Consider the following 17,390-nt stretch of genomic DNA (forward strand, 5'->3'; position numbering starts at 1 on the left):
ATCTGCCATATCTCTCATCATTCTCTATCACCAATAAGAAAATCAAAGACTCATTCACCTCTAACCAACGATCGTCTTTGTTTTGCTCAGATGTTCAGCCATGCACTTCGTTTAACTAAATTTCTCATTGTCAACTTTACTTCCTCTATGCATCTAGTTTAAGTTAAAAGCCTTATATCCTTTTTTGAATCAATCATATTTTCTATAGGATTTAATTTAATTAATTTTTTTGTTTGTTTATACCCCTCATAATTATCTTGAACCGTGTTTAATAAATTACAACATATGGTAAATTGATCACATACTCCAATTTCAAACTCATTCAAGCACTTTTATTCCTTTTAACATATCTTTCCTTTAACTGTTATTCAACTAATGGCTCTCATTCCTGATACAACCCAAAGGCGTTCATTTTTTCTTGAGGTTTCTTCTGAGATGATATGAATTTTAGTTCATGGTATCGTTTATTATTTCAAACATTTAAATCTATTAAACAAGATTTATTATGAGTGTCATTTTTTTTATCAAATGCTTATTTCCTATACTGTTTTTTTGAATGTTTGTTATCAGGATATGGGTAAGCTTCTAATCAATTTTTACAGGAGATTTCATGATGAGCTCAATTCATTGTTAACTTTTACTGATTGTGCTGGCAATAAGTTGGAAGTTCTAAATGAGAAAGGCCCAGACGGGCATTATTGTTAAAATGTTTTCAAAATTTTTCATTCTTCTACGGCCTTAAGCTTGGTGGTTGGCTTAAGGTTTCTTATCTAGGTTCTAACCGCTTCATAATTAATGAAGTCATTAATCATAACATGAAGGTTATGGAGTTTTCATCTCCTCCTTTCAAGGTTTTCACTAGATATTAAACCTACTATAGGGTGTAACGACCCAATTTCTAGCACGTCATGATCATACTGAAAACTAAGTGTTACTAATTTGTTCCCTAAATAACTATTACTTAATATTAAACCTATAACCAAGTTAGCACGTGTATATATATATATATAAACAAAAGGTGCGTATCACTGAGTTCAACATATACCAACAACAATATGTAAGCAAATTCATGACAAGCAAATACTCTAGGCCCCGGTCCATTTAGGAAACCCCTAAACTGGTACCCGAACTAGCCTAGCAAAGCTATACAATCCCTAATCTCTTGGCGAATCTAACCAAAAGTGAGAGACTAAACATAAAAGCCTATGTTAAGCTGGAGACGCCGTCCAAAACATGCTGCCCCTCATATCTGTCCATGGTCATACTCAAAGGAGATCACTCCCATCTCTGTCTGAAGGGGGAAGAGCAGGAGTAAGAACTGGGGAGTTCTCAGTAGGGTCGGGGTAGTTAGTTAAGTCCGTTTTAACACTATACCCAGTCAACAGCAACAACCAATAAACACAACAAAGCATAATAACTAAAGAACATAGAAAATCTAGCACAACACAAACACAATCACAGAAAATAGTGTTCATAGGAATCATACGCAAACAATTATGATGCATGTCTATTCCTAGTGCAGGTAATGAGCTCATCTGTCGGTTTCTACCTACTCCCGACACTATCTGGTACTAGTTCCGGACATGGCTTTCCAGTTGGCACAACCCCTGTAAGCAACCTTGTCTTACAGGTGTAGCTGTCTCTAGCTATTAAATTCCGAATGTAACCTCTCTAAGCAATCTCGCCTTACAGGTGCAGCTCTTTCTAGCTGTTGTATATTAAGATAAACCTCTGTAAGCAACCTTGCCTTACAAGTGCGACCTTCTATGGCTGATGTATCCCTGGAAAGCAACTTTCTCAGTGGAATGACCACCATATCTCTGCTAATTTTCTTTTTGTTTCCATCTGTTTTCTCTTTCTTCAGTCTTTTACTTTATTATTCTTAATATATCAAAATATGTTCGCACTATTTTCTCGCCTTTCCCTAAATGTTTTATGAAAAGAGAATTATAAAATTCTTAATATAGCTCTATATTTCTAATGATTTTAGAAAGTCTTATTGTGTCACTTTTTTTTATTTAATAAAAATAATAGTTTTAGTAAAAATAAATAAATAAAAATGTATACTAGTTAAATTGATATAAGTAAAATAATATTAAAGAGTATTAATATTCAATGTTTCTAAGATGATATACCAAAACTAATTTTATTAGGTTTAATTACTCTGTTGGTCCTTATAGTTTCACAAAATTTTTAATTAGGTCCCTATACTTTTTTTCCTTTTAATTAAGTCCTTGCATCAATTTTTTTTAATTGGGTCCTTATAGTTTTTTTTCCTTTTATTTGGATCTTTGCACTAATTTTTTTCAATTGGGTCCCTATTCAATTAAACCAATTACTGAGAAGAGGGACCTAATTGAAAAAAAATGTAGTGCAAGGACCAAATTAAAAGGAAAAAAAGTATATGGACCTAATTGAAAAATTTGCGAAACTATAGGGATCAGCAGAGTAATTAAACCATTTTATTAAAACTTTATTTTAAACTTTTAAAAATTACACTTTAAACCCCAAGCTTGTAAGTATTTATTTTTATCCCAACATTTTTAAAAAATATCAATTAAATCTCACATATTTTAATATTTATAAAAGTAACCAATATTTTTTATAAAATATTCGTTCATCTCTGAACTCTTATTTTTTACTCAAAATATCCCAAAACTTATATATTTACAAGATAAATCTCAACTTTTATAAAAATATAATTTCATTCTCAAAATAATAATATTATGTTGGTGACAAACACAACTCTTAAAATCCAAAAATTCTTTATTGGAATCTGTTCGAAAATATATATTATTTTAAATCCATTTTTGAGCTTTACGGTTACCGATTTTTCACCTTTTCAGTTAATCTCTCGGCCATCAAACATCATCAATTTTTCTCAATAATTCTTATTCTTAATAGTCCCAAAATTATTAAAATAACTCTAGCTGGGCTTCATGGCCGAACCACAATTCACAAGCAACAACAATAATTCAACAAAATTTCAACATAAACTTAATCAAATTCAACCAAACCAACAATCACTTATCACATTAACATTTAATTGGTGAAAAATTACCAAACCCTACCTACGTATGAAATTACAAACCGAAGCTCTAGAGAAAGCTCCTGAATGAGAAATTAAAGGCAAAAACGTCGAAAATCAGCTACTCCCTCCAACTCCTCAATTTGGCCGAGACATGCAAGGGAAACAAAGGCTTTTCCATCAACTTATCCCGAATAAATGTGACATCAACGTGAAGAGGAGAAAAATACAAACACTTTAATTGGTTCGAATTTTTGACAGGAATTACAGATCTAAAAAAATCAAGCTCGGAAGATTTTTGGTGTCATGGTTTCTCGTTCTTCTCACTCACGGCATTCTCTCTCTCTCTCTCTTTTTTAGTGGTTCCATTAAAGAGATGCAAATGATGATGATTAATGGTGATCACGATGACTAATATGGTTTGGTCGCATGTGGGGGGTTGGGTGTTGTGTTTTTGGGCTGCCGAGTTAGCGATTCAAATTATAAATATTTTAAACAGATAATTATAAAAACTGGATATATTAAAATATAAATAATACACACACACACACACACACACACACACACACACAGGTTTAAATATACATGAGTTACTAATATAAATGATATTAGTAACTGACGAATGATGATTTGTGCTGGTTTAGAATTTCTCAGAACAAGAATCACTTCATCAGTAGCATAGTCCAAACCGGCAATTGAATTCCATCAATCAAAGTTTAATTTCAAATAAAAATAACCGAGAGTAATCAAACCTCGGGTCGTCTTTCCTAGGAACTAGTGACCAAGAGTGCACAATTTTGGTTATGAAAATCAAGGGGGTTTTCCAATAATGATTGAAGCAAACAATTAAGAAATAAAAGAACACTCAAAATTGTAATCAATAAACTAATAAAGGAATAAAAAAACTATCTATGTAATATGGACAAGTAAAGCTTTAAAGTGAGTGAAGAGTGGTTCAAAACATAAATGGAACCTTGACTTGGGATGAGTTATGGAATCCCTTCCATGCCATAACTACAACTATGATAATTATGATGGATTAATCTCAACTAGTCAACCCTTAATATCAAAGAGTAAGTCAAGTGGGCATAATTGTTATTAATCCACAAATCCTAGCCAACTTACTAATTACCTTAGTAAAAAAGCTAGCGTTAGTGAAAACAATAACAACTAATAAACTAAGAATTATCACTAAATGTGGGACATTATGACTCTAGTATTCCATAAATTCATTTCCGCAAGTCAAGGAGTGAAAATTTACTCCATAATCAAAATTGGCATTTCATCAAACACATGGTAGACATATTCACAAAACATGACAAAATTGAGAAAATGATAAAAAAACTATGAACCACGAAAGAACAAAATCAACAATGGCAACTCAATAAACATATAAAAATTACTAAGCATCAAATTCATTAATCAAAACTCAAAATTGCACAACTATATATGTATTGATGAAGGAAATTAAAATATAAGAAAGTGTAGAACAAGTAGTGCAATAAAAGAGAAAATTAAAGAAACACTTACAATGGAAATATCTAGAATCCAAGATCAAAATTGGGAATTGTAAACTTGAAATATAAACCCTAACTAAACCCTAAAAAAATTTAGAGAAAACCTAACCTAAAACTACCCTATAACTAACTAAAACTATGCCTAAATGTGTTGTATATTGTATGGTATGAGTGTGTGGTTGCTTGGCCTCCTTATATGCTCCAAAGCCTTCATAAATGGGCCAAAAAGCCTTCCAAAATGCGAGTCACGTGACTTTTTAATGAAGTCACACGCAGGAACTTGTGCGTACGCACAGAAAATTGTGCGTACGCACACTTGGCTGGGTGCTTCTCCTTTGTTTTCTTCATATTTTCTCCTAATTGCATGCTTCTCTTCCACTCTTATCAAGTCATTCCTACCTATTACACTTGAAATCACTCATCAAAATTATCAAGGCATCGAATGAAATGAAAGTGGAATAAAATTAATTAAAATAAGCACAAAATAGCATATTTTCACAATTAAGCACAATTTAGGGAGAGAACACAAAAGCATGCTATTTGGATGAATAAATATGGGTTTGTATGATAAAATCCACTTAAATCAATTCAAAATTTATCATCAAATATGGATTCATCATTTCTTCCACACTTAAGCAATAGCATGTCCTCATGCTAATCACAATCAAAGGAGAAGGGTAAAAGGGCAAGCAACTTATTCAATGCAACTACCTATGTGCATGCAACTATGCAAAATTTTACCTACTTATGTCTATAATAAGATTCCTACTAAATTTGGCAAAAACAAACAATAGAATTCCAATCAATCCAAAGTAGATCATTAGGGCTAAGGCAAGGAATTAATGCAATATGATCAATGTCCAAAGATTTGATTTGAAGTTTTTAAAAATTGATTCCACAACTTGCAAGAAAACACAAGGTAAGAGAAGGAATCATAGAATTGAGCAATTGAACCCCTCACCGGATGTGTTTACACTTTAATCGCTCAGTGTGTAGAGATTAATCACTCAATGCTCCTTTAATCATGTTTTTCTAGGATTTGCTAGTCATCTAACAATCAACAAATACTTGATGCATGAATGCAAATATCATGAGGTCTTTGGAGGTTGTAATGGGGTTAGGGTAATGGTAAGATTAATATGGTTAAGTGGACTAGTAGATTGGATCTTTGATTAGTTCAAGTATCCTACTTAATCCTATATCAACCTATTTACACAAAAGAAAACACCCTAGCTTTCCATTCATCTCTTATCTCACACTCACTCATGCATCTTCTTTCTAATTCCCACACATATGCATTTTCATATAACATTATTATTATCATTCATTTTTTTTATTTTCTTCTACTTCTCTCTTTTTTTTTTCAAAAAGTATATACACCAAAATTTCTCTTTTCTTTTTATCATAAAAAAGAGATGCATATATTTTAAGTAATGAATACATGAGTGTTTACCTATTTTTCTAAATTTTCTCAATGCATACCCAAAGTAAATTTACTACCAATGTTTTTCCAAAAGTTCCCCTACACTTGATTAACACACACTCCTCAAACCCAAGCTAATCAAAGATACAATCCATGGATATCAATGGTTTTTCACTTAGGGAGAATGATGTGTTTAAAATTAGAACAAAAGGGGAACTAAAAGGCTCAAAAGTGGGTTACAAAGGTAGATGTAAGGGTTGGCTATATGGTTTAGTGAGTTTAATTTCAAAAATGGCCTCAATCATACTAAATGCATTCAAAACACCAAATATAGGATATAAAGACTCAAGCAAATCTAAGATCATAATCATAAAGGAGTATAGCACACAAGAACAAAATTTGTGGTTGAAAATGTGCAACCATTCATTAAAGCTCAAATCTCACTAGGTGTTTTGTTCTAGCTCTTTTCTATGTTCCATAAGAAAAAATACTTCAAGCAAGTTGAAAAACAAATTCTCAAATCTAATCAATATAACGCCCTAAAAGAGATTTCTTAAAAATTTCTTTGTTGTTTTTACCAAACTTATTTCCTATACTAGGCAATACGCAAATAAAACTACAAGCAAACTAAGCAAAGTGCAATGCAATGAAATACTAAACAAATATTCACAAAAAACATAACTACTAAAAACTAGAAAATAGTGCAAAGTGTTGAGAAAGAGAAATTTATGCCTCGAAGTTGCGGATCCTCCTCCACACTTAATCATTGCACGGTCCTCCATGCATGCATATAATTCGGGGATGAAGAACTAGGAGGCTCCACCTTCAGCTGGTGGGCATTGGGGCTCGGGTTGCTGTAGAAAACAAATAAACAGGAATTGAGGAAGAGTTCATATGAGTGTGGTATGATAAAAGACAATGTGTATATTCTAAGTGTGCACGGTTTAGAACATACACATTGGCCGAGTAAAATGGCAACCACACAATAAAAAAGAAATAGCATGTGTTCCTCAATTAAGTAGCTTAGGTTGCAAGTAAAGAATAAGAAAGAGTATAGGCACAAACAAACTTAGGTGACCACAACTAAAGTGAATCGAATATATGAGATATTGGATATTAAAATTGTGCAAGTGAAAGCGCAAAATTGATATAGAAGCACAATAAATAATAACCAATCCAATAATGAAAAGAAAACTCCTTATTCATCATGAAACATAATGAAATAGTCACATAGTAAAGGTACTTATTGCAAAAAGTGACAAGCTCGATAAGAGTCAAGTCAAGTCACTCAAACAAATGCAAGGCATTAAAAACAAACAAGTACTATGTAATGTGACTATATGATAAGCATGATGAACAAGTAATTCAACTCAATTCACTAATATTCAATGAACTTACAAATAACTTGTCCTAGGGTGCAATCAAAATATGAATTTTCAGACCCATTAGGTACTAGTAAATTAAAGCAAAGTATAAGTGCATTGATGTAAATTTCAAGCAAGAAGCAACCCAATCAACATCAAACAAATACTCGCAACTTATTTAATTAACAAACAACTAAACCAAATCTAATATAAATACTAAAATGAAAATGAGGTGCAATGAAAACTAAGTAAAACAAGTAGAAAAATGGGAGAAAAGCAAGAGAAGAGAGGGATAGAGGGGGTGGAAGTGCGTTAGGGCTTCACTTAAAGTGCAATCAATATGTTGCCCAAAACAGCACTTGTGCGTACGCACACAAGGTGAAAAATGCAAGGTGTGCGCTCGCACCAACATATGTAAACGCTCCGAGCAGAGAGGTATTTAAGAAGTGTGCGTACGCACAGAGGGGTGCGTACGCACAAAAGTCTCTTTTTTTTTAAAAAAAAGGATCATGTGTGCGTGGGCACAAAGATGTGAGTACGCACAAAGAGAAAAAATGGTTGAGGTGCGCACGCATAGAAGGGTGTGAGTGCTCCCAACAGAAGAGATGCAAATGAGTGTGCGTGCGTACAGACGGGTGCGCACGCACAAAATGGGAAATTTGGGGTTGTTGTGCGTACACACAAGGAGCAAAAACTGGGATGCGCACACGCACAAAGACGTGCGAGTGCTCCCAACAGGGGCAGTGCAGATAAGTGTGCATACGCACAAGGGCGTGCACACGCACAATGTCCTGTTTCTCCAAAAATTTTGCCTCAATTTCTAAGGCACTCAACTTTAGCTCAACACAAATTTCAACCCAAAAACATCCAGAAATCCATAAATTCATGATCTATACAAAAATTAAACTAACTAAGCTCAAAATTAAGCTAGTTGTAAGCTTGCTAAAAGAAGCAAAATGCAATAAAACAAGACTATAAACAAGGAGAAGGTAAGAAAGATGTTACCATGGTGGGGTGTCTCCCACCTAGAACTTTGGTTTATTGTCCTTAAGTTAGACATTTTGAGGAGCTCACATCAAGGAGGCTTGTGCTTCTATTCCTCCTTGTTCCTCCACCCATGCTTGGTCTTCATTTATCCTCTGGGGTCCCACACTTTGTTTGTTGATACCCTTCCATGTTGATCTTCAAGCTTCCAATGGGGTGACCAACTTCTTAAATTCTCGTCAAGGCTCCAAATCCTCTTTTGAAAACCGCTCAATTGTGCCTTGCACCACCCTTGGGACCCAAATCTTAAGGGTGCAACCCTAGTTAACCTCAGTTCACTATGTCCCCCAACATTGATCTCTTTCTCACTTAGCACTCCACAAAAGATTCTAAGTTGATCGTCCATTTCCAACAAGGCATATTCATGTGGGCAAATAAAGTTAAAGGATAAGATTGTTACCCACTAAAACGGTGAATCGGAGGTTGTTTAAGAAGGGAGACTTCCAATAGCCTTGAAATTTTCACTCCCTTGCGCTCCTCTTCGATCACCTTCACCTCTTGTTCAATTCTCCCCAATTCTTCAACCACTTCTTCAACTTCAATAAGCTCAACTTCTTCCATTTGTGGCGAATCATGCTTCAACTCTTCATCTTCCACTTGGGGTTCCAAACCTTCCCTCATCCCGCTCTTTTCAATTGAGGTTGATTCCTCACATTCATCCACAAAATTGCTTTGGTTGTGGCATGAATGTGGCGAGTCTAAGCGGGCTAAGACTTCGGTCAAGGCAGCCATGATGGCTTGATGACGCTTGATCGATTCTTATTGCTCATTATCATCCAAGGGAGGTTGAGGTGGAATAGAAGGCTCATCATATGGGAGAAAGTCTTCATATATGTAGGGTGGTTTATAACGGTGAGGATGTTGAGTTGGTGTATATAGAGGTAGTTGGTTATGGTGATTATGGGAGTGGATATGGAAGTGGATCCAATGGAGATATTTGGTGATGTATTGAGGCTTGAGGGTGTTGTGGTTGAGGAGAATGTTGAGGGTAGGCTTCATAGGAATATGATGGTTGGTATGCACTATAGGATGAAGTATGATCATAGTGGTATGGAGAAGGAGATTGCCATGAGGATTGACCATATGAATGTGGCTCCTCCCTCAAGTGATAGCTCAACCCTTGGTGCATACCATCATTAAGATAGCCATTCCCTACCACATTGTAATAATCAAACTCCAAGCCAAGAGGGTGATAGCTCATAGAAAAAAATAGAAAATAAGAACAAAAGACATCAATTAACAAAAGAACAAAATCCTAATTATTAACAAAAGCAAACAAACAATCCAAAAAGTATCTATTCACACTATTCACATATTCACAACGACCAAAATCATGGCACTCAATTGCACTAGCTCCCCATCAACGGTGCCAAAAACTTGATAAATGATAATTTGTGCCGATTTAGAATTTCTCAAAACAAGAATCACTTCATCGGTAGCATAGTCTAAATCGCAATTAAATACCATCAGTCAAAGTTTAATTTAAAATAAAAATAACCGAGAGTAATCTAACCTTGGGTCGTCTTTCCTAGGAACTAGTGACCAAGAGCGCACAATTTTGGTTGTGAAAATCAAGGGGGTTTTCCAATCATGATTTAAGCAAACAATTAAGAAATAAAAGAACACTCAAAATTTTAATTAATAAACTAATAAAGGAATAAAAGAACTATCTATGTAATATGGACAAGTAAAGCTTTAAAGTGAGTGAAGAGTAGTTCAAAACATAAATGGAACCTTGATTTGGGATGAGTTATGGAATCCCTTCCTTGCCATAACCACAACTATGATAATTATGATAGATTAAACTCACCTAGTCAACCCTTAACATCGAAGAGTAAGTCAAGTGAGCATAATTGTTATTAATCCACAAATCCTAGCCAACTTACTAATTACCTTAGTAAAAAAGCTAGCGTTAGTGGAAACAATAACAACTAACAAACCAAGAATTATCACTAAATGTCAGACATTATGACTCTACACTCTAGTATTTCATAAATTTATTTCCCCAAGTCAAGGAGTGAGAATTTACTCCATAATCAAAATTGGCATTTTATCAAACACATAGTAGGCATATTCACAAAACATGGCAAAATTAGAAAAATGATAAAAAAAACTATGAACCACAAAAGAATAAAATCAACAATGGCAACTCAATAAACATATAAAAACCACTAAACATCAAATTCATTAACCAAAACTCAATTGCAAAACTATATATGTATTGATGAAGGAACATTAGCAACTCTAAGCTCATCAAAGATCAAAATGGGGATTGTAAACTTGAAATATAAACCCTAACTAAACCCTAAAGAAATTGAGAGAAAACTTAACCTAAAACTACCCTAGAACTAACTAAAACTATGCTTAAGTGTGTTGTATATTGTATGGTATGAGTGTGTGGTTGCTTGCCCTCCTTATATGCTCCAAAGCCTTCAGAAATAGGTGAAAAAGCCTCCAAAAATGCGAGCCACGTGACTTTTTAATGAAGTCACGTGCAGGGACTTGTGCGTACGCACACTTGGCTGTGTGCTTCTCCTTTGTTTTCTTCATGTTTTCTTCCAATTGCATACTTCTGTTCCACTCTTATCAAGCCATTCTTACCTATTACACCTGAAATCACTCATCAAAATCATCAAGGCATTGAATGGAATGAAAGTCGAATAAAATTGATTAAAATAAGCACAAAATAGCATGTTTTCACAATTAAGCATAATTTAGGGAGAACACAAAAGCATGCTATTTGGATGAATAAATGTGGGTTTGTACGATGAAATCCACTCAAATCTATCCAAAATTTATCATCAAATGTGGATTCATCAGTAACTTAATGATAAAAGGTATAAAATGGAACATTAGCAACTCTAAGCTCATCAAAGAGTGCCAATATTTACTTATCTCGGCAGATATCAAACTTGATAATAATAATAATAATAATAATAATAATAATAATAATAATAATAATAATAATAATAATAATAATAATAATAATAATAATAATAATAATAATAATAATAATAATAATAATAATAATAATAATAATAATAATAATAATAATAATAATAATAATAATATCTAAACATTATTATAATTATAGTATGTAAAATAAATTAACAACATAATAATAAAATTATATAATCATTTATTTTACTTTGAAACTCGGAATCGACTCGTCGAAATAAACTAATTGCTAAAATTAACATTTTTCAAAAAACATTGTGTTGGCATAAAAATTTGGGTTGTTACATTCTACCCTCCTAAAAGAAAATTTTGCCCTCAAAATTTTCTTTACCTATGGCTATAAACAAGTGTAGATAAAACGGTTCTCATCTTATGTTCTAACTCCCAAGTGTGTTCTGCTACTTCACCACGTCCCAAAGCTACTCTAACCAAAGAAACTATTTTATCTCTCAGCATTTTGTCACTCATATCCACGATCTTGACCGGTGATGCTGGATATGTCAAGTTTTTTCGGAATTGTACTGACTCTAGCTAGTTGCAAAATATGGCCTTCGTCGGAATTATACTTTTTGAGTTGCGAAGCATGAAAAATATCACGAAGGTTTGACAAAGAAGGGAGAAAGGCTACCTGATAAGCTACTTGACTGACTCTTTTAAGTATCTGGAAGGGTCCTACATACCGAGGGTTTCTTAAGGGCTCGACCTATTCTGGTAGTAGGGGTTATTCTCAGGAAAACATAGTCACTCTCACTAAACTCTAGATGCTTACGTCTATTATCGGCATAGCTCCTCTGTCGGCTTCGTGCTGCTTGAATTTTTCCATGGATCTTCTTAATCTACTCAGTTGTTTCCTATACCAAATTTGGTCCCAATATACTAGCTTTCCCTCAATCGTTAACATAATCGCGATTCACACCTCCGTCCATAAAAAGCTTCATATGGCGCCATTCCAATATGTTGCTAAAAACTGTTGTTGTAAGCAACTCAATCAGTGGCGGATACTTGTCCCAGTTTTCTTGATGATTCATCATGCAAGATCTCAGCATATCCTCCAAGGTTTAGATTGTCCGCTCTGATTATCCATCTGTTTGAGGGTGGTATGTCGTATTAATGTGTAATTCGGTTCTAAATGCCTTCTTAAAAGTTTCCCAAAACCTAGACGTAATCCGTGGATCCCAATCAGAAACAATTGATGAAAGTACTTGATAAACCACTATTTCATGGTTTATCTTGTGTTCAATTGAGTGGTTTTTATCTACTCTTTACCCACTTATTCATACTATTTGCATGGTTTTACATTTGCCTTCCTAATTATGTGCTTTGATTGAAAACATGTTTCTTTGGACTTATATTTGCTAATATTAATCCTCTCTTATTACCATTAGATGCCTTGATATGTGTGTTAAGTGTTTTCAGAGATTATAGGGCAGGAATGGCTCAGAGGATGGAAAGGAAGCATGCAAAAGTGGAAGGAATACAATAAGTTGGAGAAATTGCTAAGCTGTCCAGCCTGACCTCTTCGCACTCAAACGGCTATAACTTTAGCTACAGAGGTCCAAATGACGCGGTTTCAGTTGCGTTAGAAAGCTAACGTCCGGGGCTTCGATTTGATATATAATATGATATAGTTTCTCTGACGCTAGGTTACGCGACCGCGTGATCCATGCGGCCGCGTTGCAGTGACGACAAACCAGCGTGGCAAAATTCGAAACCAGCGAATTCTGGACTGTTTTTGACCCAGTTTGCGGCCCAGAAAACACAAATTAGAGGCTATAAAGTGGGGGAATGCATCCATTCATGGAGGGGCTCTCATAATTCACAGTTTTAGGAGTAGATGTAGTTTTTAGAGAGAGAGGTTCTCTCCTCTCTCTTAGGATTAGGATTTAGGACTTCTCTTAGTTTTAGGAGTGACTCTCAATCCCAGGTTCTTTATTTTTATTTATTTTCCCAATTTAATTTATGAACTCTTCCATGTTACATATAATTTTCTTAATTAATTTTATTTGAGATATTTTCATATTTAAGATTGCTTTGCTTATATTGATGCTTTTAATTTAATTTAGATATTTTTCTCCCTTTTGGCTTTGGTCAAGTGATTGGTAGTACTTGAGTTATCAAACTCAGCAAGTGATTGAAATTGGCAGATTTTGCTTGAGCTAGAATTGCTCTAATACTAGTCTCTCCACAGGAGTTGACTAGGACTTGAGAATCAAGCAGATCAGTCCACTTAACCTTCCTTTGTTTAATAAAGGCTGACCAAGTGGGATTAAAGCCCAATTCTATTCACACCTGATAAGGATAACTAGGATAGGAATTCCGGTTCTCATACCTTGCCAAAAGTTTATTTTACAGTTATTTATTTATTTTTATTGTTTGAAAATATACCTGTGCGCATTGCCCAAACTCCAAAACCCCAATTTACAAACTCATAACCAATAATAAGAACATACCTCCCTGCAATTCCTTGAGAAGACGACCCGAGGTTTGAATACTCGGTTATCAATTTCAAAGGGGTTTGTTACTTGTGACAACCAAAACGTTTGTACGAAGGGATTTCTGTTGGTTTAGAGACTATATCTACAACGCGACTGTTTTTATGAAATTCTTTACTGGCAAAAATCCTAACGTCAGTACTCCATGTAGTCATACTATCTCTTAAGTATACAATCGGGCAAGTCTTTCCAAAGCATCATCAATTTTTGAAAATACTGTCACGCCCTTGATCCATCAAATTGTCTATCCGAGGAAGTGGATACTTCTTTTTTACAGTAACCATGTCTATAATCTACACACAACCTCATTCCTCCATCCTTTTCTTTCTTTACCAATAGTACTGGGGCTCCCTATGGTGACGTACTTAGACGAATAAAATTTTATTCCAAGTAGCTCATCTAACTGCTTCTTCAGTTCTGTTAGTTCCAATGGTGACATCCGGTAAGCTACTATCGAGATCAGTCCAACTCCTGGTATCAAATGGAAGCCAAATTCTATCTCTCATTGAGGAAGAAACTCTAGTATGTCTTTAGAAAAAACACCGGGAAATTTCTTCACTATTCGGATCCATTCCAAACATTGTCTGTTATCGTTTGAGATAGTCGTTAACAGAATGTACCCCTTACACTCACTCTCATTATAGGTAAATTTTACAGAATTTAAATAGAAAGCATGGGATAACACTGGTCCAGTAAGTACATTATTAGATAGAATGATAGCAGTCTTCTTGAAATTATCAAGAAAAATATGGTTTTTAGATAACTAGTCTAATCCTATAATAATATCTAGACCATGCAAAGGCAAACAAATCAAATTAAAATTCAACTTATAGAATTTTATTCCCGACTCACGTGCAATAGTTAAAAGAATGTCATGCACCCGAATCCTATAGTACAGTTAAAAATCGAGTCTTGACATAACACTGACCTTGGATCAGGGAGTCCAAATACACAACATCATCAATAGTCATAGCAAATACCCATCCTAGCTGTTGGGTCCTAGCTGGCTCTTTAATAAACTTCTTCAGACAATTTCTCGCTATATGCCTTGGTTTACCGCAGTTGTAGTAGGCATTCAATCCAAATCGACAAGACCTGCCAGGATGATCCTTTCCACATCGCTTACATTTTGGGTTTGATTGGGTTTGCTGAGGTCGCGTGTTAGCATTCTGCCTTAGCCTACTTCCATTCCCACCTATAGAGCATACAAGAATGTTCCTAGCTTGCTGATTCTCTAACATAGGTGCTCCAGGTACCTTAAAATTCATCCTCCGCTGAGCTGCTTACCGATTGAAATTGTTAGAGTTCCTTGGTGGTAAATTTAGATGACTTATTCTCGATACTCCCATCTTCTTCTTGCAGTCTTCTATCAACTGACTCTTGTTGACAAACTCTGCAAAATTTTGTATTTCTAGTGGAACCAACAAAAGTATTAGCTGGTCACGAAGTCTTCCTTCAAATTTCAAACACTTCTATTCCTCAAAGTCATCTGGATTTCCCTGACAGATGTTGGAGAATTGGCACAGATCTTTAAATCTTTAAGTGTACTTTACCACCAATATATTCCCCTGCCTCAACTGCATCAGTTCCATCTCCTTGGCATCCCGAACTGATATAGGAAAGTAATTCTTGTAGAACTCCTCCTTAAAAGTATCCCAATGAATCTTTCCCGCATTCTGCTGCAATAAATGTTGTACTCTGTGCCACCAGTGCTCGGCTTCTCCTTCTAGCATATATGTTGCAAACTCCATATATTGTTCTTCTGGTGCATGTTGTGCTCGCAACGACTTCTCAATACTACGGAACCAGTTGTCAGTTTCATTCGCAACAAGCGTTCCCTCAAACTTAGGCAGATTCACCTTCAGAAAAATTGCCACGTCATAGGTTCATCATGATCCCCAGCATTCTCATTACTATCTCCATTTCTCTTACCATTATGTTCACCATTCCTTTCTCCTAAATGGTCAATTGCTCGGGTAGTAGCAGTTGCCGTTTTACGCACGACATTAGCCATGGTGTTTATCACAGCTATAAATGCGTTCGTGCCTCTCATTAGATTATCTCTCAAATTCTCACTTTGCCTACCACGTCATCGTCCCCGTGCAACCATCAAGATCGTGTTCACACCAAACAATCAACACTAAGGTGATTCGTCTTAATATCTCAAATTGAGTGTGAACATTCTCAGAATGAATACACAAAGACAATCATGCAACATATATTACATAGATATCCTATAAGCATGAGATATAAAACAGAGTATGCAATGAAGCATGATTCAGCCCATTCCCTAGGCTCTAACAAGAATAAACTACTCTGATACCAAATTGTAACGACCCAATTTCTAACACTTCATGATCATACTGAAAACTGAGTGTTACTAACTTGTTCCCTAAATAACTATTACTTACTATTAAGCCTATATATATTTTTAAAACAAAAGGTGCGTATCACTGGGTTTAGCCTATACCAATGACAATATGTAAACAAATTCATGACAAGCAAATAAACATAATAATATACCTTATATACAGAATAGTACCATGCCAACAGAAACCTATCAGTGTACCATCTCATACAGCTTAGTTTTATATATATATATATGACATTCCGGGCCCTAGTCAATTTAGGAAACCCCGAAACTGGTACCAGAACTAGCCTAGCAAAGCTATACAATCCCTAATCTCTTGGCAGATCTAACCAAAATTGAGAGACTAAACATGAAATTTATGCTAAGCTGGAGACGCCGTCCAAAACATGTTGCTCCTCATATCTGTCCATGGTCATGCTCGAAGGAGATCACTCTCGTCTCTGTCTAAAGAGGAAAAGTGGGGGGTAAGAACTAGGGAGTTTTTAGTAGGATCGGGGTAGTTATTTAAGTTCGTTTTAATAATATACTCAGTCAACAACAACAACCAATAAAAATAACAAAACAACTAAAAAACATAAAAGATCTATAACAGCACAAACACAATCACAGAAAACAATGTTCATAAGAATTAGGCGCAAACAATTATTATGCATGTCTATTCCTAGTGCTGGTAATGAGCTTAATTATTGGTTTCTACCCTCTCCCAACACTATTCAGTACTAGTTCCGGACATGGCTTTCCAGTTGGCACAACCCCTGTATACAACCTCGCCTTACAGGTATAGCTATCTCTAGCTATTAAATGCCGAACATAACCTATGTAAGCAACCTCGCCTTACAGGTGCGACCCTCTATGGCCGATGTATCCCTGGAAAGCAACTTTCTCAGTGGAATTACCACCATAAGATGCTCGTTTTCTTTTTGTTTCCATCTCTTTTCTCTTTCTTTAGTCTTTTACTATTATTCTTAATATATCAAAACATGTTTGCACTATTTGCTCGCCTTCTCCTAAATGTTTTATGAAAAGAAAATTGCAAAATTCTTAATATAACTCTTAGTTTCTAATGATTTTAGAAAGTCTTATTGTCTGACTTTTCCTTTCTTATTTAATAAAAATAATGGTTTTAGTAAAAATAACTAAATAAAAGTGTATACTAAATTGATATAAGTAAAATATTATTAAAGGAGTATTAA

The 17,390-nt window shown here is 34.8% G+C and overlaps 1 protein-coding gene across 1 annotated transcript in view; it reads right to left on the minus strand.

Annotated features, from left to right (window-relative positions):
- LOC107609944 (filament-like plant protein 4) overlaps nucleotides 12,319-17,390 on the minus strand; it is a 23,592-nt gene continuing 18,520 nt past the window's right edge. The window contains exons 7-8 of the mRNA XM_016312010.2: nucleotides 13,397-13,421; nucleotides 12,319-12,418 (exon numbers count right to left, since the gene is read on the minus strand). Of these exons, the coding sequence (XP_016167496.2) occupies nucleotides 12,319-12,418; nucleotides 13,397-13,421 (125 nt within the window). The remainder of the gene's footprint in view (nucleotides 12,419-13,396; nucleotides 13,422-17,390) is intronic.

Source organism: Arachis ipaensis, chromosome B07, assembly GCF_000816755.2.
Source record: "Arachis ipaensis cultivar K30076 chromosome B07, Araip1.1, whole genome shotgun sequence".
In the NCBI taxonomy this organism is placed as follows: domain Eukaryota; kingdom Viridiplantae; phylum Streptophyta; class Magnoliopsida; order Fabales; family Fabaceae; genus Arachis; species Arachis ipaensis.